Source organism: Salvelinus fontinalis, chromosome 9 (genome assembly GCF_029448725.1).
Source record: "Salvelinus fontinalis isolate EN_2023a chromosome 9, ASM2944872v1, whole genome shotgun sequence".
NCBI classification, from domain to species: Eukaryota; Metazoa; Chordata; class Actinopteri; order Salmoniformes; family Salmonidae; genus Salvelinus; species Salvelinus fontinalis.
This window is the reverse complement of record NC_074673.1, coordinates 4831688-4854207: the sequence shown is the minus strand read 5'-3', so window position 1 is coordinate 4854207 and position 22520 is coordinate 4831688. Positions and strand designations below refer to the sequence as shown.

The 22520-nt window shown below is 43.3% G+C and overlaps 1 protein-coding gene across 1 annotated transcript in view; it reads right to left on the bottom strand.

Annotated features, from left to right (window-relative positions):
• LOC129862937 (dual oxidase 2-like) overlaps positions 1-22520 on the bottom strand; it is a 38044-nt gene that overhangs the window by 7579 nt on the left and 7945 nt on the right. Inside the window, exons 8-28 of the mRNA XM_055935041.1 lie at positions 22190-22286; positions 21533-21623; positions 21204-21306; positions 20630-20802; positions 19584-19759; positions 19172-19290; positions 18695-18835; positions 18276-18386; positions 17072-17274; positions 16562-16747; positions 16103-16328; positions 15383-15476; positions 14833-15008; positions 14113-14185; positions 13078-13158; positions 9551-9729; positions 7842-8072; positions 2227-2326; positions 1725-1774; positions 854-981; positions 308-461 (exon numbers count right to left, since the gene is read on the bottom strand). Coding sequence (XP_055791016.1) covers positions 308-461; positions 854-981; positions 1725-1774; positions 2227-2326; positions 7842-8072; positions 9551-9729; positions 13078-13158; positions 14113-14185; positions 14833-15008; positions 15383-15476; positions 16103-16328; positions 16562-16747; positions 17072-17274; positions 18276-18386; positions 18695-18835; positions 19172-19290; positions 19584-19759; positions 20630-20802; positions 21204-21306; positions 21533-21623; positions 22190-22286 — 2892 coding nt within the window. The remainder of the gene's footprint in view (positions 1-307; positions 462-853; positions 982-1724; positions 1775-2226; positions 2327-7841; positions 8073-9550; positions 9730-13077; positions 13159-14112; positions 14186-14832; positions 15009-15382; positions 15477-16102; positions 16329-16561; positions 16748-17071; positions 17275-18275; positions 18387-18694; positions 18836-19171; positions 19291-19583; positions 19760-20629; positions 20803-21203; positions 21307-21532; positions 21624-22189; positions 22287-22520) is intronic.

Genomic DNA, 22520 nt, shown 5'->3' with positions numbered 1-22520 from the left:
ACACGCCGGGGCCATGTCATAAAGGGCTACAGTAGCACTAGGACATAACCAGAGCTAACACGCCGGGGCCATGTCATAAAGGCTACAGTAGCACTAGGACATAACCAGAGCTAACACGCCGGGGCCATGTCATAAAGGCTACAGTAGCACCAGGACATAACCAGAGCTAACACGCCGGGGCCATGTCATAAAGGCTACAGTAGCACCAGGACATAACCAGAGCTAACACGCCCGGGGCCATGTCATAAAGGCTACAGTAGCACCAGGACATAACCAGAGAAGAGAGGTACAGTGTACAATATAGTACCTGAGGGGAGCAACGTAGCATTGACCACAGGGATCTCCACCTTCTTCCTGTTGAGGCTGATGAGTTTGTCCAGGAGGAAGAGCAGAGCCGGGGGGATCAGGTAGATGTAGAAACTCGGCTGTTGAAGGAGAGCGTAGCTACCGTGGACCACTGTCTGACATGGAGAGGAGACGACCGAGAGGAAATCAATGAATGAACAGACTAGAGTCCATCCTAGTGTGTCTTGGTGAGACTAGTCCTGTGTGGCTCGGTATGGTAAGAGTGTGTTGCTCAGGAAGGTTTTTAAATGTTTTTATCTAATAGTTATATGTTCACATTGTTCAACATGCCACACCTGTCAGGTGGATGGATTATCTTGGCAAACGAGAAATGCTCACTAACAAGGATGTCAACAAATTTGTGCACAACATTTTAGAGAAATACGATTTTTTTCTGTGTGTAGGAAACATTTCTGGGATCTTTTTTTATTTGAGCTCATGAAACGTGGGACCAACACTTTACATGTTGCGTTTATATTTTACTTCGGCAGTGAGGTAGTGTGCTCACCAGGATGTAGATAAGCACATAGAGGTAGTGTGTGAGCCAGAATCCCTGGAAGCTGATTCGTCGGAAGTAGTGTGATGCGAAGACGTACATAAACGCAAAGGTGAACAGAAGCAGGATACCCGTCATTCCTGGAGTAACGTCAGAGAGAGAGAGAGAGACAATGTGGAATTAGTGAGCTACCGGGATCTAGAGAGAGAGACAATGTGGAATTACTGAGCTACCGGGATCTAGAGAGAGAGACAATGTGGAATTACTGGGCTACCGGGATCTAGAGAGAGAGACAATGTGGAATTACTGAGCTACCGGGATCTAGAGAGAGAGACAATGTGGAATTACTGAGCTACCGGGATCTAGAGAGAGAGACAATGTGGAATTACTGAGCTACCGGGATCTAGAGAGAGAGACAATGTGGAATTACTGAGCTACCGGGATCTAGAGAGAGAGACAATGTGGAATTAATGAGCTACCGGGATCTAGAGAGAGAGACAATGTGGAATTACTGAGCTACCGGGATCTAGAGAGAGAGACAATGTGGAATTACTGAGCTACCGGGATCTAGAGAGAGAGACAATGTGGAATTACTGAGCTACCGGGATCTAGAGAGAGAGACAATGTGGAATTACTGAGCTACCGGGATCTAGAGAGAGAGACAATGTGGAATTACTGAGCTACCGGGATCTAGAGAGAGAGACAATGTGGAATTACTGAGCTACCGGGATCTAGAGAGAGAGACAATGTGGAATTACTGAGCTACCGGGATCTTCAGAGATCTTCTCTTTCAGTCACCCAGTGGGTAAAACAGGGTTGAAATGACATAATTACTGATATCATACAGTCTTGACCGTCGAGAATGGTTTGTATTCTGTCCTACCTGGAACTGTCTGAAAGAACCACCACGACCATCTCAACGGCATCTCAGACCTGCAAACGGTCAACACATAGTAAACAGTCAACACATAATAAACAATCAATAGTCAACACATAATAAACAGTCAACAGTCAACACAGTAAACAGTCAACACATAGTAAACAGTCAACACATAGTAAACAATCAACACATAGTAAACAATCAACACATAGTAAACAGACAACGGTCAACACATAGGAAACAGTCAACACACAGTAAACGGTCAACACATAATAAATAGTCAACGGTCAACACATAGTAAACAGTCAACACACAGTAAACAGTCAACACATAGTAAACAGTCAACAGTCAACACATAGTAAACAGTCAACAGTCAACACATAGTAAACAGTCAACACATAGTAAACAGATACAAGAGAAGACCTTTAAAAAGGTGATATATCTCTAGATGAACATAGACAGCTACCAGGAGTATTGTATGGTGAAATAATGTTGATGTCATTACCCGTTGTTGGCTAGGACCCTGGGGAACAGACAGGCCAGGATGCTGAGGTCACTGACCGAGAACACGTAGATGTTGACCACGTGACCCAGACAGTGGGTGACTGTAAGGGGGGAGGAAGAAGGGAGGAAAAGGGGTTAGCAGGAACACACAACGCAACGTGACCTGTAAACACGATGTGTGCTTGTGTTACAGTACCACACAGTGATCTGTAGAACTAGTATTGATAAATGTAGTACCAGTATATAGTATGAACTCTCTGTTACAGTGAGTACCAGTATGTAGTATGAAATCTCTGTTACAGTGAGTACCAGTATATAGTATGAACTCTCTGTTACAGTGAGTACCAGTATATAGTATGACATCTCTGTTACAGTGAGTACCAGTATATAGTATGAACTCTCTGTTACAGTGAGTACCAGTATATAGTATGACATCTCTGTTACAGTGAGTACCAGTATATAGTATGAACTCTCTGTTACAGTGAGTACCAGTATATAGTATGAAATCTCTGTTACAGTGAGTACCAGTATATAGTATGAAATCTCTGTTACAATGAGTACCAGTATATAGTATGAAATCTCTGTTACAGTGAGTACCAGTATATAGTATGAAATCTCTGTTACAGTGAGTACCAGTATGTAGTATGAAATCTCTGTTACAGTGAGTACCAGTATATAGTATGAAATCTCTGTTACAGTGAGTACCAGTATATAGTGTGAAATCTCTGTTACAGTGAGTACCAGTATATAGTAAGAAATCTCTGTTACAGTGAGTACCAATATGTAGTATGAAATCTCTGTTACAGTGAGTACCAGTATATAGTATGACATCTCTGTTACAGTGAGTACCAGTATGTAGTATGAAATCTCTGTTACAGTGAGTACCAGTATATAGTATGAACTCTCTGTTACAGTGAGTACCAGTATGTAGTATGAAATCTCTGTTACAGTGAGTACCAGTATATAGTATGACATCTCTGTTACAGTGAGTACCAGTATATAGTATGAACTCTCTGTTACAGTGAGTACCAGTATATAGTATGAAATCTCTGTTACAGTGAGTACCAATATGTAGTATGAAATCTCTGTTACAGTGAGTACCAGTATATAGTAGGAAATCTCTGTTACAGTGAGTACCAGTATGTAGTGTGAAATCTCTGTTACAGTGAATACCAGTATGTAGTGTGAACTCTCTGTTACAGTGAGTACCAGTATATAGTAGGAAATCTCTGTTACAGTGAGTACCAGTATGTAGTATGAAATCTCTGTTACAGTGAGTACCAGTATATAGTATGAACTCTCTGTTACAGTGAGTACCAGTATATAGTATGAACTCTCTGTTACAGTGAGTACCAGTATGTAGTGTGAAATCTCTGTTACAGTGAGTACCAGTGTATAGTGTGAACTCTCTGTTACAGTGAGTACCAGTATGTAGTGTGAAATCTCTGTTACAGTGAGTACCAGTATATAGTATGAAATCTCTGTTACAGTGAGTACCAGTATATAGTATGAAATCTCTGTTACAGTGAGTACCAGTATGTAGTGTGAACTCTCTGTTACAGTGAGTACCAGTATATAGTAGGAACTCTCTGTTACAGTGAGTACCAGTATATAGTATGAACTCTCTGTTACAGTGAGTACCAGTATATAGTATGAAATCTCTGTTACAGTGAGTACCAGCATGTAGTGTGAAATCTCTGTTACATTGAGTACCAGTATGTAGTGTGAACTCTCTGTTACAGTGAGTACCAGTATATAGTATGAACTCTCTGTTACAGTGAGTACCAGTATATAGTAGGAAATCTCTGTTACAGTGAGTACCAGTATGTAGTATGAAATCTCTGTTACAGTGAGTACCAGTATATAGTATGAACTCTCTGTTACAGTGAGTACCAGTATATAGTATGAACTCTCTGTTACAGTGAGTACCAGTATGTAGTGTGAAATCTCTGTTACAGTGAGTACCAGTGTATAGTGTGAACTCTCTGTTACAGTGAGTACCAGTATGTAGTGTGAAATCTCTGTTACAGTGAGTACCAGTATATAGTATGAAATCTCTGTTACAGTGAGTACCAGTATATAGTATGAAATCTCTGTTACAGTGAGTACCAGTATGTAGTGTGAACTCTCTGTTACAGTGAGTACCAGTATATAGTAGGAACTCTCTGTTACAGTGAGTACCAGTATATAGTATGAACTCTCTGTTACAGTGAGTACCAGTATATAGTATGAAATCTCTGTTACAGTGAGTACCAGCATGTAGTGTGAAATCTCTGTTACATTGAGTACCAGTATGTAGTGTGAACTCTCTGTTACAGTGAGTACCAGTATATAGTATGAACTCTCTGTTACAGTGAGTACCAGTATATAGTATGAACTCTCTGTTACAGTGAGTACCAGTATGTAGTGTGAAATCTCTGTTACAGTGAGTACCAGTATGTAGTGTGAACTCTCTGTTACAGTGAGTACCAGTATATAGTAGGAAATCTCTGTTACAGTGAGTACCAGTATATAGTAGGAAATCTCTGTTACAGTGAGTACCAGTATGTAGTGTGAAATCTCTGTTACAGTGAGTACCAGTATGTAGTGTGAACTCTCTGTTACAGTGAGTACCAGTATATAGTAGGAAATCTCTGTTACAGTGAGTACCAGTATGTAGTAGGAAATCTCTGTTACAGTGAGTACCAGTATATAGTAGGAACTCTCTGTTACAGTGAGTACCAGTATATAGTATGAACTCTCTGTTACAGTGAGTACCAGTATATAGTATGAACTCTCTGTTACAGTGAGTACCAGTATGTAGTATGAACTCTCTGTTACAGTGAGTACCAGTATATAGTATGAAATCTCTGTTACAGTGAGTACCAGTATATAGTATGAACTCTCTGTTACAGTGAGTACCAGTATGTAGTATGAACTCTCTGTTACAGTGAGTACCAGTATATAGTATGAAATCTCTGTTACAGTGAGTACCAGTATGTAGTGTGAACTCTCTGTTACAGTGAGTACCAGTATGTAGTGTGAACTCTCTGTTACAGTGAGTACCAGTATGTAGTGTGAACTCTCTGTTACAGTGAGTACCAGTATATAGTATGAAATCTCTGTTACAGTGAGTACCAGTATGTAGTGTGAACTCTCTGTTACAGTGAGTACCAGTATGTAGTGTGAACTCTCTGTTACAGTGAGTACCAGTATATAGTAGGAAATCTCTGTTACAGTGAGTACCAGTATATAGTAGGAAATCTCTGTTACAGTGAGTACCAGTATGTAGTGTGAAATCTCTGTTACAGTGAGTACCAGTATGTAGTGTGAACTCTCTGTTACAGTGAGTACCAGTATATAGTAGGAAATCTCTGTTACAGTGAGTACCAGTATGTAGTAGGAAATCTCTGTTACAGTGAGTACCAGTATATAGTAGGAACTCTCTGTTACAGTGAGTACCAGTATATAGTATGAACTCTCTGTTACAGTGAGTACCAGTATATAGTATGAACTCTCTGTTACAGTGAGTACCAGTATGTAGTATGAACTCTCTGTTACAGTGAGTACCAGTATATAGTATGAACTCTCTGTTACAGTGAGTACCAGTATGTAGTATGAACTCTCTGTTACAGTGAGTACCAGTATATAGTATGACATCTCTGTTACAGTGAGTACCAGTATGTAGTGTGAACTCTCTGTTACAGTGAGTACCAGTATGTAGTGTGAACTCTCTGTTACAGTGAGTACCAGTATGTAGTGTGAACTCTCTGTTACAGTGAGTACCAGTATGTAGTGTGAACTCTCTGTTACAGTGAGTACCAGTATGTAGTGTGAACTCTCTGTTACAGTGAGTACCAGTATATAGTATGAAATCTCTGTTACAGTGAGTACCAGTATATAGTAGGAAATCTCTGTTACAGTGAGTACCAGTATATAGTATGAAATCTCTGTTACAGTGAGTACCAGTATATAGTAGGAACTCTCTGTTACAGTGAGTACCAGTATATAGTATGAACTCTCTGTTACAGTGAGTACCAGTATATAGTACGAACTCTCTGTTACAGTGAGTACCAGTATGTAGTATGAACTCTCTGTTACAGTGAGTACCAGTATATAGTATGAAATCTCTGTTACAGTGAGTACCAGTATATAGTATGAACTCTCTGTTACAGTGAGTACCAGTATGTAGTATGAACTCTCTGTTACAGTGAGTACCAGTATATAGTATGAAATCTCTGTTACAGTGAGTACCAGTATGTAGTGTGAACTCTCTGTTACAGTGAGTACCAGTATGTAGTGTGAACTCTCTGTTACAGTGAGTACCAGTATGTAGTGTGAACTCTCTGTTACAGTGAGTACCAGTATATAGTATGAAATCTCTGTTACAGTGAGTACCAGTATGTAGTTTGAACTCTCTGTTACAGTGAGTACCAGTATGTAGTGTGAACTCTCTGTTACAGTGAGTACCAGTATATAGTAGGAAATCTCTGTTACAGTGAGTACCAGTATATAGTAGGAAATCTCTGTTACAGTGAGTACCAGTATGTAGTGTGAAATCTCTGTTACAGTGAGTACCAGTATGTAGTGTGAACTCTCTGTTACAGTGAGTACCAGTATATAGTAGGAAATCTCTGTTACAGTGAGTACCAGTATGTAGTAGGAAATCTCTGTTACAGTGAGTACCAGTATATAGTAGGAACTCTCTGTTACAGTGAGTACCAGTATATAGTATGAACTCTCTTTTACAGTGAGTACCAGTATATAGTATGAACTCTCTGTTACAGTGAGTACCAGTATGTAGTATGAACTCTCTGTTACAGTGAGTACCAGTATATAGTATGAAATCTCTGTTACAGTGAGTACCAGTATATAGTATGAACTCTCTGTTACAGTGAGTACCAGTATGTAGTATGAACTCTCTGTTACAGTGAGTACCAGTATATAGTATGAAATCTCTGTTACAGTGAGTACCAGTATGTAGTGTGAACTCTCTGTTACAGTGAGTACCAGTATGTAGTGTGAACTCTCTGTTACAGTGAGTACCAGTATGTAGTGTGAACTCTCTGTTACAGTGAGTACCAGTATATAGTATGAAATCTCTGTTACAGTGAGTACCAGTATGTAGTGTGAACTCTCTGTTACAGTGAGTACCAGTATGTAGTATGAACTCTCTGTTACAGTGAGTACCAGTATATAGTATGAAATCTCTGTTACAGTGAGTACCAGTATATAGTATGAACTCTCTGTTACAGTGAGTACCAGTATGTAGTATGAACTCTCTGTTACAGTGAGTACCAGTATATAGTATGAAATCTCTGTTACAGTGAGTACCAGTATGTAGTGTGAACTCTCTGTTACAGTGAGTACCAGTATGTAGTGTGAACTCTCTGTTACAGTGAGTACCAGTATGTAGTGTGAACTCTCTGTTACAGTGAGTACCAGTATATAGTATGAAATCTCTGTTACAGTGAGTACCAGTATGTAGTGTGAACTCTCTGTTACAGTGAGTACCAGTATGGAGTGTTATCATACTCTGAGAAGAGTGAAGTTGCATCTGAAATGGCATAGTGCACTTCTTTTGACCCGTGAGGAAGGAGTTAGGGTTTAAGGTCAGTCTGACCTGTGACCTCTGACCTGTGAGTAAGATGGCGGACATGGCCATGAAGCGATGGAAGTCTATAGCGGCGTCGAAAGGGATGTATCGGTTGAGGAAGGTCTCTCGTCCCAGGGTGATGAGGTTACGGCACACCGTCAGCAACATGTAGGGGTACAGGAAGGAGATGGCCGCCGCCGAACCACGCGACACCACTATACCCACCGCCGACGTCTCCGGCACGCCCGAAGAGTCTGCCTGCAAACCATAGACTAAAAACACGGCAAGAGGTTTGGGTTTCCTGTTAATCCAGTGCCTTTTTTCTATGGGCTGGTTTCCCAGATGCAGATTATGCCCTGTCCTTAATTAAAAAGCACTTTCAAAAAGAGATTGTCCATTGTGTATGTTTTTTAGTCCAGGACTAGGTTTAATCTGTGCCTGGGAAACTAGCCCCAGACACGCAGGCAGACAGGTTCAAGCACACCCTTTGTTTTCAGATGCCTTTGTAGGGCAATGGAGTCTGCATTGCATGAGTATTCAATTACATTATGAATATCCAATTAAAGGTGCACTATGCTAAAAAAAAACTCCTCCATTTCCTGGTTGCTAAAAGTAAAATAGTTTACCTCATTTCAGTTTATATGACAAAATAAGCCAGTGTAGAGAATCATTGTACCATTTTGTATTTTCAGCTGTTTGAAGCTGTTGTACAAAACCGAAATTAAAAGATACAAAAAAACGAAATTTATGAACAGGAAGCATAGAAATAGAGCTCATGGAACAGATATACCTTCTTAGACTTGCTTTATGTGAGAATGACAGCTCTATAACTCACATTTCTATGTGAATTTTAGTCAGGTCGCCCCAGCAAAAAAAACGTATAGCTTTAAGATAATCAGTTGTGTCAACAACACAGTCACTTGTGACCGTCGTCAGCTTACAGTACGTGTAACAGTATAACTTCAAACCGTCCCCTCGCCCCGACACGGGCGCGAACCAGGGACCCTCTGCACACAACAACAACTGACACCCACGAAGCGTCGTTACCCATCGCTCCACAAGTGACGTAACTGATTGAAACGCTAGTAGCGCGTACCCGCTAATTAGCTAGCCATTTCACATCCATTACATACGCTTCCCAGGTGAAACATTTCACACATACTGTTTATTATGACCACATTATGTGACGTTTATGTCCGCTTTGGTGTTCGCTCACGCAAATGTATTTTTGGTTGGCAAGTCGAAGTTCGGTAGCCTTACACCCCTTAGCCGGTGATTGGTAAACAGTACCACTCCTAATAAGAGTAGGGAAAATGAAGTGTTTGTTGTCAAGCAACGAGATAATTATATTTTTCATGCATATTTCTTCACTTGAGAAATACTTCGCCAAAACATCTTAGTTAGATGTAAAATTGCGCGACTAAGACCTCCTCGGCTAAAAGAAAACATCAAAATGTATGTTATCTTTATTTATACAGACTATTTTGTGTACAGACTATTTTGAGGAAGTGTTTCTGGCTATGTTGTTGCTACAGTGGCTCAAAAAGGACAAACAACACTAACATTTCTCGTTTTTTTTTTTTATTTGACCAGCCAGGCTATGTCAAATTCAATCAATCAAATGTATTTTATAAAGCCCTTTTTACACCAGCAAATTGTTCACGACGTACCAGCTGACTACCGAAAAACAGGAGAACAGAGAGAGAGAACAAGAGAAGAGAAGACAAGAACACATCACAACACAACTCACAGTAGCATCTCTCCAGAGCCACTCCGGCTGTGATGCCGTAGACGACGATGAAACAGACGATGTGGCGACGGTAGTTCTCTATGAAACGTTTGAAGTGCTGGATCTTCTGCTGGACGGCGTTCCTGTTGGAGCGATCCTTCTTAGGCTTCACGTAGACCTTAGGACTCTGGAGGCCCGATCTGTGGAGGAGGATAGGGGTAGTTAGACTGGGATTAATACGTAGACCTTAGGACTCTGGAGGCCCGATCTGTGGAGGAGGATAGAGGTAGTTAGACTGGGATTAATACGTAGACCTTAGGACTCTGGAGGCCCGATTCATTACCGTAGCTCCCGCCTTTCTGCCAATCAGTGTCATTTTGTAAAAATGACGGATCTTTATGGCAAGACGCGTCATTCACCCAAGTATCGTCAAAATCGTCCCAGTGCTGTCTGAGATATGGTGTGTGATTTTGTTAGTCCCTCTCACTCAGATATTATATGAACATGGCATAAGTCATAAAATTGCAAAATGTGTAGAATTGCAAGACATTAGCTGTAAAACTGCAAAAACAACAACAAAATAAGTTTTGTAAATAAAATGTATTTGTTGACCTTTTGTTAATAAAATACTTTTTCCTCTAACAGATCCCTCTGTACATGTTCCATTTATAGTTGTGACTCATGTGAGTTAATCTGAGTTAATCTGAGTTAATGTGTAGCGGCCTAATTGTATAGTTTGTGTTTGTAGATCAACTGAGGAAGGAAGACCAGAAGAGCTAAGGAAGGACAGAAGGACTAAGGAATGACAGAAGAGCTAAGGAAGAACAGAAGAGCTAAGGAAGGACAGAAGAGCTAAGGAAGAACAGAAGAGCTAAGGAAGGACAGAAGAGCTAAGGAAGGACAGAAGAACTAAGGAAGAACAGAAGAGGTAAGGAAGGCCAGAAGAGCTAAGGAAGGCCAGAAGAGCTAAGGAAGGACAGAAGAGCTAAGGAAGGACAGAAGAGCCAAGGAAGTACAGAAGAGCTAAGGAAGGACAGGAGGACAAAGGAAGGACAGAAGAGCTAAGGAAGGACAGAAGGACTAAGGAAGGATAGAAGGACTAAGGAAGGACAGAAGAGCTAAGGAAGGACAGAAGGGCTAAGGAAGGACAGAAGAGCTAAGGAAGGACAGAAGAGCTAAGGAAGGACAGAAGAGCTAAGGAAGGACAGAAGAGCTAAGGAAGGACAGAAGGACTAAGGAAGGACAGAAGGACTAAGGAAGAACAGAATCTACAATGCTTGCTTATTTTTTTTCCTCTCCAAATAGAGAGAATATTCCCCCACACAGTAAATACTAAGTACTCTACTACATGGTAAAACCATCATAATCCCTATATTTGAAGAGGTCAAAACTCAAGTGGTGTGTTATCCGTTAACGGAGGTAAGTAGAGGCAGGTTGCATCACTGGGTGGACAACTCTAGATACCAGACATACGGTCATCCACAAAAGCAACCAAAGTCTCTTACACAACCTGAGGTAACCATGGTAAACCCCCAAATTACTGCTATCTCTCACACTTCCCTGGAGTATAACTCTTCTTTTAACCTTTATTTGACCAGTTTTAGCCTCATTGTTAATCTTAATATCTTTTATAAGAAAATACCTGGACAAAACAGCAGCAGACAAAGCACTACAGTTTAAAGCACCGGTTTACAAATTGAACAGGCACATTGGTTTTGGGAGTAGTGTTTCAACTAGGGGTCTATAAACACTGACGCCCCCCCCGCTGAATCATTTTCCACCATAGTTTTTAACCGTAGCTTTAAAATCATTGAAGGAGATGAGCTCCTGTAGTTTCATGTTCCAAGTAGTGGGGGCAGAGTCCTGGAATGCATTTTTATTTATTTTTTACCCAGCTCTGTACGGTCCTTAGGCACCATCAAGAAGATACAGTCACGTGAGTGAAGGAGATAATTGTCATTATGTCAACTGAAAATGTAGGTACTACAGTAAAAAAACATTGCTTTAATCTCCGAAGAGCTAAGGAAGGACAGAAGAGCTAAGGAAGGACAGAAGAGCTAAGGAAGGACAGAAGGACTAAGGAAGGACAGAAGAGATAAGGAAGGACAGAAGAGCTAAGGAAGGTTAGAAGAGATAAGGAAGGACAGAAGGACTAAGGAAGGACAGAAGAGCTAAGGAAGGACAGAAGAACTAAGGAAGAACAGAATAGATAAGGAAGGACAGAAGAGCTAAGGAAGCACAGAAGAGCTAAGGAAGGTTAGAAGAGATAAGGAAGGACAGAAGGACTAAGGAAGGACAGAAGAGATAAGGAAGGACAGAAGAGCTAAGGAAGGTTAGAAGAGATAAGGACGGACAGGAGAGCTAAGGAAGGACAGAAGAGCTAAGGAAGCACAGAATAGATAAGGAAGGACAGAAGAGCTAAGGAAGCACAGAAGAGCTAAGGAAGGACAGAAGAGCCAAGGAAGCACAGAATAGATAAGGAAGGACAGAAGCGCTAATGAAGGACAGAAGAGCTAAGGAAGGACAGAAGAGCTAATGAAAGACAGAAGAGCTAATGAAGGACAGAAGAGCTAATGAAGGACAGAAGGACTAAGGAAGCACAGAAGAGATAAGGAAGGACAGAAGAGCTAAGGAAGGCCAGCCCACTCTCATAAAGAGGGTACGAGTTTGTAACAAACCTCAGCGCACCATGACACACAGTGTCCAGCAGACGTAATCAGCATACGTAATTAGCATACAGAATTAGCATAAGTAATCACGCCATGGGGGGGGGCATACATAATAGATGATATCGCCATAATGACTTTCCTAGTTAAATAAAGGTTAAATAAAAAATAATAAATAAATAAATAATCAATTACTATTTAGAGAATAGGGTGTCATTTAGCACATATCAATCACCACTATTGGTGTTGACCAGCGATGACTTTATTATTCAGACATAAGAAGTCGTGAGGAAATCTTCACCTTGAAACACATGTACCAAGAAGTCTGACATCACTATGATGTCATTTAAAACCCAGCTTTGACCCACTGAGGTTGGACGTGATGTCACACCTTCTGCACCACAGAACAGAGACGTTATGGTACACCACGACCACTAACGGCACGGACACTATAGCATGTTGTCAGACTAGTGAAATGAACTCTTGTCTGTTACCCGACCATGAGGATGTCAGAGGACGGCGTCGAGAGGGTAGAAGTGTTGTCCTTGTGTTTGCTGTTGTATTGTATATGTACATGTTACATTGTTCCTGTAATGAACTCTTGCCAGGTCATCTTCACAAAATAGGTTTTTGAAAATCGTACATTTTAACCTCAAAGCCGCTAAAAATACAAAATCATTCAAATCCAGGAGTAAAATATTTACACAAAAAAGCAACCTAATATCACGCAGTCAACTCTAGTCATTTAGTAAGTTCACCATTCTGTGGTTCTCATTTTTAAACATCGCACGGTGTTCAACACAATGCTCTTATGTCCCACAATTCCACACAAGAATCACAAACACAGAGATGAACGGATGCCCCCTCTGTCCTCTAAGTTACCTTTTCCCTTGTCGTCTACGAAGCTCTTGTCCGTCTTTCCCCAAGCTGCTGGAGACCTGTGTGTCCCCTTCTAAGGGCGAGCTAAGGATGAGAGGACATGACCATTTTAAACAACGACCACTAGACTACCAGCCCAGTATTTATGAACTGACGGTCATCATACCTGCAGACAAGGAGTGGAGTAATTCAGTCACAAAATATAATAACAGGTTACTTGGAAAAAGCAATCATCCTATCATCAAAAAATCATTAGCGTGTCCACGACCCTGATAAGAGCCTGACAATCAACATGTTGGTCAAACGGTATCTTACCTGTAATATCTCCCTGGTGTTATTATCTTACCTGTTCCTCCCTGGGGTAATATCTCCCTGGTGTTATTATCTTACCTGTTCCTCTCTGGGGTAATATCTCCCTGGTGTTATTATCTACCTGTTCCTCTCTGGGGTAATATCTCCCTGGTGTTATTATCTACCTGTTCCTCTCTGGGGTAATATCTCCCTGGTGTTATTATCTACCTGTTCCTCTCTGGGGTAATATCTCCCTGGTGTTATTATCTACCTGTTCCTCTCTGGGGTAATATCTCCCTGGTGTTATTATTTTACCTGTTCCTCTCTGGGGTAATATCTCCCTGGTGTTATTATTTTACCTGTTCCTCTCTGGGGGTAATATCTCCCTGGTGTTATTATCTACCTGTTCCTCTCTGGGGGTAATATCTCCCTGGTGTTATTATCTACCTGTTCCTCTCTGGGGTAATATCTCCCTGGTGTTATCTACCTGTTCCTCTCTGGGGTAATATCTCCCTGGTGTTATTATCAACCTGTTCCTCTCTGGGGTAATATCTCCCTGGTGTTATTATCAACCTGTTCCTCTCTGGGGTAATATCTCCCTGGTGTTATTATCTACCTGTTCGTCTCTGGGGTAATATCTCCCTGGTGTTATTATCTACCTGTTCCTCTCTGGGGGTAATATCTCCCTGGTGTTATTATCTACCTGTTCCTCTCTGGGGGTAATATCTCCCTGGTGTTATTATCTACCTGTTCCTCTCTGGGGTGATGAAAGATACACGTTGGTTCCGACTCAGTCTGTTTCCTCCCTCCTTTTCCATCCCTAGATAAACAAAGGATTATGGGTAAGTGCTGAGACAAGAACAGAGGAGTATGGGTAAGTGCTGAGACAAGGACAGAGGATTATGGGTAAGTGCTGAGACAAGAACAGAGGAGTATGGGTAAGTGCTGAGACAAGGACAGAAGATTATGGGTAAGTGCTGAGACAAGAACAGAGGAGTATGGGTAAGTGCTGAGACAAGAACAGAGGAGTATGGGTAAGTGCTGAGACAAGGACAGAGGATTATGGGTAAGTGCTGAGACAAGGACAGAGGAGTATGAGTAAGTGCTGAGACAAGGACAGAGGATTATGGGTAAGTGCTGAGACAAGGACAGAGGATTATGGGTAAGTGCTGAGACAAGGACAGGGGAGTATGGGAAAGTGCTGAGACAAGGACAGAGGATTATGGGTAAGTGCTGAGACAAGGACAGAGGATTATGGGTAAGTGCTGAGACAAGGACAGAGGATTATGGGAGGTCTTTGGTCCTGTTCTGCTCAGTTGGTAAGAGTGGATCTAGCAATGCCAAGATTGTGGGTTCAATTCCCACAAGAATCACGCGTATAGATGCATGGATGCCCCCTCTGTCCTCTAAAACTCTCTGGATTAAAGCCTCTGCTAAGTGGCATATACTAAATTATTGTATAGTCACCTTTAATGTTGAGCTGGGCAAATTTCAGCTCCTTCTCGTGGTCCCGAAGCAAGAAGTGGAAGTCCTCCCAGGTGATCTGTTCCTTGTCGTTGAAGCCCGCGGCCTGTAGCATGGCTTGGATAGCCTCCTCAGCCTGGCCCTTAGACAGAAGGCTGCTGGAGATCTCAATGAAGGACCTGCAGAACAGAGCACAAGTACGGGCCAGAGTTAGGAACCCATTGTAACGCCGCTTATCTTTTCACTCTGGATTGTGTGTACAGCTGGATCTACAAAACGGCCTGGGATGTGGACACATCCTGTACATCTACAGAGGACCACTGCTGAGTGGATTATGGGTAAGTGCTGAGACAGGGACAGAAGAGTATGGGTAAATGCTGAGACAAGAACAGAGGATTATGGGTAAGTGCTGAGACAAGGACAGGGGAGTATGGGTAAGTGCTGAGACAAGGACAGAGGATTATGGGTAAGTGCTGAGACAAGGACAGACAAGGACTTTTTTTTAGGATGATCCAATAGGCTGAAATGATGACGAAACGAGCACAGTGCTTACCGAAGTAGTCTGGAATAATCCTCTTTTGATAAGAAACCGTCTCCGTCAACGTCGTGCATTGAGAACATCAGCTTGGATTTTTCCTCTGGTGAACCTACGACAAATACAAATTCAAATACGTATTCACGTATTCATGTATTCATGTATTAACATATTCATGTATTCGTGTAGTCACATATGCATGTATTAATGTATTCACGTATTCATGTATTCACGTATTCATGTATTCATATATTCATGTATTGGCGTATTCATGTAGTTGCATATTCACGCATTCATGTATTCACATATTCATGTATTAACATATTCATGTATTCGTGTAGTCACATATGCATATATTCATGTATTCACATATTCATGTATTCACGTATTCATGTAGTCACATATTCATGTATTCACATATTCATGTAGTCACATATTCATGTATTCACATATTACTGTATTAATGTATTCACCTATTCATGTATTCATGTAGTCACAAAACTCGCGCATTCGCGCATTAATGTATTCACATATTCATGTATTCACATATTCGCGTATTCATGTATTCATGTATTAGCGTATTCATGTAGTCACATATTCACATATTCATGTGGCCACATATTCACGTACTCGTGTAGTCACATATTCATGTATTCACAAATTAATGTGTTCATGTATTAACATATTCATGCATTCATGTATTAATACATATTCAAATGCTGTGTGCACATCCTATACCTTTCATGAAAATGACGATGACATCGAGGAACTCCTGGAAGGAGAGGTATCCGTTTCCGTCCTTGTCGGCCAGCGTGAACATGGAGTCGACGAAGAGCGAGTCCGGTTTGAGTCCCAGAGCGTCGGCAAACTCAGTTCCTGTCAGCTCAGTCTGCAGGGCTTCCCGGGTCTTCCTACAGGAAGCACCACTCAGGTCTCTGACACCGGCCTTCTCTATCTCCAGGACCTATAGGGTGGGGAGAGGAGGTCGGGTTGACCCGTTGAGCCAATACGTATGTTTAGCGTGGTGTCATTGGGATTGTTAATGGTGGTCACATTGAATGGCTCAGTGGGTTAGAGAATGGCGTTAACAATGTTATGGGTTCAGAAGGTATGTGTCCGTACTGCGCACCAGGGTTGTTGACAGTTCTGTACGTGGCATTGGATAAAAGCGTCTCATAAATCACTATATTACAGTACCTTGGCAAAGGCACTCCTGATGAAGGACTCGACTATCTGAGTCCTCTGATCTCTGGTCACTGCCTCTCTCAGTAGCTCCTTCTCTGTCATGTCCCTCACCGCCAGCTCCTGTCCACTGACTGTCACCTCAGAGCGAAGGTACCGGACAAACTCTCCACGCTGGCCCTCGTCCTCAAAGTACAGCACCTGGAGACAGACCACAACAGAGTTGAAGCACATACACCCACACACACTCTCTCTCTCTCTCTCTCCCCCTCCCTCTCCCTCTCTCTCTCTCTTTCTCTCCCTCTCTCCCTCTCTCTTTCCACCCACTCTATCCCTCCCTCCCTCCCTCCCTCCCTCCCTCCCTATCTCTCTCTTCTCTCTCTCTCTCTCTCTCTCCCTCTCTCTCTCTCTCCCTCTCTCTCCCCCTCTCTCTCGCTCTCTCTCTCCCTCTCTCCCTCTCTCTCTCTCTCTCTCTCTCCCAACCCATGCTCTTTCTTATTTGTCCCTCCCCTGTTAATCCCTCACCAGGTCATACTCTTTGGGTACTTTCATCAGCAGAGCCCTTCGGTAATAGTCACTGGACAGCAGGACGTCCAGGTGGGTCTGGGAACCAAGGCCGAGTGACCGTTGAGCGGGTCCAGACTGGTCAAACACCTGCAGTCTGCTCTTATCATCCACCAACAGATTGACTGGACGCAGGGGCTTCTTAGGGCCCTGCCACTCACAGGCTGGAGAGAGGAGAGGAGAACGGCAGAGAAGAGAGACAGAGAGGAGAGACGAACCACAGGAGAGACAGAGAGGAGAGACGGAGAGGAGAGACAGAGAGGAGAGACGAACCACAGGAGAGAAGGAGAGGAGAAATGGAGAGGAGAGTATGAGAGGAGAGACGGAACAGAGAGATGGAGAGACGGAAAGACGGAGAGGGGAGACGGAGAGGAGAGATGGAGAGGGGAGACAAAGAGGAGAGACGGAGAGGAGAGATGGAGAGGGGAGAGATGGAGAGGAGAGACGGAGAGAAGAGATGGAGAGGAGAGATGGAGAGGAGAGACGGCGAGGAGAGACAGAGAGGAGAGACAGAGAGAAGAGACAGAGAGGAGAGTACCTGTACCTGACACACAGTACCTGACCTGACACACAGTACCTGTACCTGACACACAGTACCTGACCTGACACACAGTACCTGACCTGACACACAGTACCTGTACCTGACACACAGTACCTGACCTGACACACAGTACCTGACCTGACACACAGTACCTGACACACAGTACCTGACCTGACACACAGTACCTGACACACAGTACCTGACACACAGTACCTGACCTGACACACAGTACCTGACACACAGTACCTGTACCTGACACACAGTACCTGACCTGACACACAGTACCTGTACCTGACACACAGTACCTGACCTGACACACAGTACCTGACCTGACACACAGTACCTGACACACAGTACCTGACCTGACACACAGTACCTGACACACAGTACCTGACACACAGTACCTGACCTGACACACAGTACCTGACCTGACACACAGTACCTAACCTGACACACAGTACCTGACCTGACACACAGTACCTGACACACAGTACCTGACACACAGTACCTGACACACAGTACCTGACACACAGTACCTGACACACAGTACCTGACACACAGTACCTGACACACAGTACCACACAAACACGATCACCTGTGATCACCTTGATATGCAGCACACACCTGTGATTCCAGCAGCGGGTTCCTTTGTTGTGTCGTGAGCTCCTGCCTTCTGGAACTTCTTAAACTTGGACTTTCTGAAGTAGGCCACCACAAGAGCCATGAGGAAGCTCACTGGGAGGGGGCCAATGTCGTCAACAGAGAATCATTAACACTTATAATAAGGCTCATTACATGTTATGTCTCTCTAAGTAGGCTCACTGGGATGGGAACAACGTCGTCAAAATGATTGTGTGTCAAAATCTGCTATTTTAAAATGTTTTACTTGCTATTGTTTTCCCCTGTCAAAAATTGTGATATTTGGTTGGTTTTACCTATTTTAATTAAATGAACTGATCGTAAGTCATTCTGGATAAGACTATCAAAATAACCTCATGTAAAATGTGCATGTGGATTCTGATTGGTTAACATCGGATACCGACCAACTGGAAAGAGGAACAGGCAGATGACTAGGATGCCGAAGCCGGCTTTACTCCCGGCGTCAAAGTAGCTGAGCTTGGTGACGTTGGTGCAGGGGTGGAGCTCAGAGGTCGTGACCTGAGAGGGCTGGGGACAAGGGTCACCTGGGACAGACAGAAAGACAGGCAGGCAGGCAGGCAGACAGACAGACAGGCAGACAGACAGAGACAGGCAGGCAGACACGCAGGCAGACAGACAGACAGACAGACAGACAGACAGACACGGAGACAGACACGGAGACAGACAGACAGACAGACAGACAGACAGACAGACACGGAGACAGACAGACAGACAGACAGACAGACAGACAGACAGACAGGTTGATTTGTTATTGTACCAGCAGCAACTACAGTCAACATTTTGGAGCTACAGGGAACACTATGGTACATTGCTTATTTGTATTGGCAATAATATAAATACAGAGAGGATATGATCTTTACCATCCTTCCAGAAGAAGACTCTTCTCTGTATGTCCCCAGCCTCCGCGCTGGTGACCGCTGTAATGACGTCATGAAAGGTTGTGTTCCAAATGGCCTCCATCTCTTCAGCTGTGAACAGACTTGAGGAACAACCAGAAGGAGTTGTCAGATCGACTGGAAATGTTATGAGGACGTCACCCAAAACAGTGACGCAAAAGCTGATCATAACAGACATTCGTCGTGTGTTTCCTAAGGTCAACGTCTAGTTCAACACCCCAGGCTATCGTTTACTTCATTCGTATGGCTTACGTTCTCACAGGTATCCATCCAAGCTTTCGAGCGAACGTGAGAATGACGGAAATCGAGGTTTCAACTAACGCTAACAGTTTCATACGATTACCGTATGAGGTTTATATCTGACGTTGTTTCCTACCCGTTCTGTGTGTTCTCGAACCAGAAGCGGTCCCCGTTCCTGATGCGGGTGAACTGGTCCAGTATGATAGAGGAGAAGACCTGACCAGGACCGTCCACAGACTCGAGGAGACCTCCGGGAAACAGCTCCAGTTTAGAAATGTCCCCGTGGTACAGGGCTGCAAGGTCCCTGAATAGCTATAGATCCAGTAAGGTAGAGACAGAATACAGAGGGTAGGTTATTCATCTGGCTCTGTTCTCTGCCCCTTGATCCTAATTCTGTCCATGTGTTAGTTTGATCCCCTCCCTGTGGCTCTGGCTGATCTCAGACCAGTGGTTTGATCCCCTCCCTGTGGCTCTGGCTGATCCCTGTGGCTCTGGCTGATCTCAGACCAGTGGTTTGATCCCCTCCCTGTGGCTCTGGCTGATCCCTGTGGCTCTGGCTGATCTCAGACCAGTGGTTTGATCCCCTCCCTGTGGCTCTGGCTGATCTCAGACCAGTGGTTTGATCCCCTCCCTGTGGCTCTGGCTGATCCCTGTGGCTCTGGCTCATCTCAGACCAGTAGTTTAATCCCCTCCCTGTGGCTCTGGCTGATCTCAGACCAGTGGTTTGATCCCCTCCCTGTGGCTCTGGCTGATCCCTGTGGCTCTGGCTCATCTCAGACCAGTGGTTTAATCCCCTCCCTGTGGCTCTGGCTGATCTCAGACCAGTGGTTTGATCCCCTCCCTGTGGCTCTGGCTGATCCCTGTGGCTCTGGCTGATCTCAGACCAGTGGTTTGCGCCCCTCTGAGTCATGAGTAGGTTAACCAACCACATACACTACCACGATCATCGGCAAATAAAACCTCCTTCTAATCAACAGCACATTCTGTATGGATTTACGTAAACACGTTAAATAACCCATACAGAAATCAGTCAATCAAGTTTATTTTATATAGCCCTTCGTACATCAGCTAATATCTCGAAGTGCTGTACAGAAACCCAGCCTAAAACCCCAAACAGCAAGCAAGGCAGGTGTAGAAGCACGAAAACCTTCATGAGCATTGCATAATACGTTCTGAACGTACCTGTGGGTTGGTGGTGTTGAGCTCAGGGTTCACGTCTCCCCACCTCTCTACAGGGGCCAGGCCGAGGCCCTCTCTGACCTGGTTGTAGCTGGGCAGACCAAAGTCTCGGCCTCTCTGCACCGTCAGAGCCACCAGGTCCGACCGCGAGAACCGCAGAGGACCGTACATGTAATCTAGTGGGGAGAAGGCCCCACCAATATACATCAATATTTGTTACTTTTATTTCTTCTTTTTTGTTGTTGTTTGTTTTGGTATTTTATTTCTTAAAACGGCATTGTTGGTTGGGGGCTTCGTAAGTAAGCATTTCACTGTAAGGTCTCCTACACCTGTTGTATTCAGCATTTCACTGTAAGGTCTACTACACCTGTTGTATTCGGGCGCATGTGACAAATAACAATTTGATTTGATTTGCTCGACTCAACTGTAACAGCTGTAGCTACGACAACCGAAACTTCACATGTCTTCTTCATGCGTACTGTATAGAGATAACTTCCTCTCCTCTTCTCCACGATGTAAAGCCACGTGTACTGGGCATTAAAAAAAAGACCATTTAAAACTGAAAGTAATGGTAAACCTCTTAAGTCTTCCACGATGATGTTGTCCTCTCTCTCTGCGATCTGTGAGGTCATGCCCATAATCAGACGGTCTATATCCTGTCCTGACTTCACGTTGGGGTTCTAGAACAGACAACTGTCTCAACACAGGTACATATAGACGACCTATAAAGTAGGTAGTAGATACCGCCTGGTCCCCAGATCAGTGGTGTATCAAATTCAGAATGACCGTATGAGTCGGACAGACAACTAACACATATCTGGGACCAGGCTACAATAAAAAATAAAAATAAAAAAATAAATTGACAGAGATGTGTGTTTCTTACATATTTAGGATCTATAGTTTTACCTGACGGTTCCAGAAGCTGTTACACATTCGCATGGCTGGTGACGTGCTCCCATCGATGTTGACAACCTTCTGAAAGTGGCACGTTGTGTTTCTGTAGCCAAGACAAGGAAGTAGGAAAATGTCCCGATGACACAAATGACATTCAAGCAGCTGTTAAAATATGACTGTTGACACAAACGCAGCATTAAAGGGGGACCGTGTGTCTTAGAACAAATACAACACCACAAACCCAAGAGAGAGTTGTAGCCTAGAGATATTAACTCTGCTAGAAATATTGGAGTTTTTTATTTATTTTAACCTTTATTTTAACTGGGGAAGTCAGTTAAGAAACAAATTCTTATTTACAATGACGGCTTAGCGGGGAACAGTGGGGTTAACTGCCTTGTTCAGGGGCAGAAAGACAGATTTTTACCTTGTCAGCTCGGGGATTCGATGGAGCAACCTTTCAGTTACTAGTCCAACAATCTAACCACTAGGCTACCTGCCGCCCCAAAGTGTTTTATAGGCTGGTGTAACCAGCATGATCACCTGAGATCTCACCTTTCTGTTTCCCTGATATCTGAAGTTAAACTGAAAGGTGAACGCAGCTGTCAGGCTGGTTACACCAGGCTAGTGGATTCTATTCTCCAGCCCGGCCCGGAAGCTAGGCCACAGTACCTCATGAAGACACCAGGGGGAGCCATCGTAGAGGCAAAACGTATGGCAGCTGCCTGAAACTCAGGCGAGATCCCTGGATCCACAAACTTCTGGTAGCCTGCAGGAGACAAGACAGACAATGACACCAGCGTATAATACTGTAAACCTACTATAGTATAGAAGAGAGGACGTACAGAAAATATTTGTCCTAGGTAAAGGTATACCCACAGGTAAATGAAGGATTGTCTAACGTTGTGAAATAACACAGGGGAAAGGAACACCTCTAACCTCCAAATGATTTATTAAGAGAAAACAAAGGAACATCATGTGACTGTCTTCCTCTGGTCGCTGA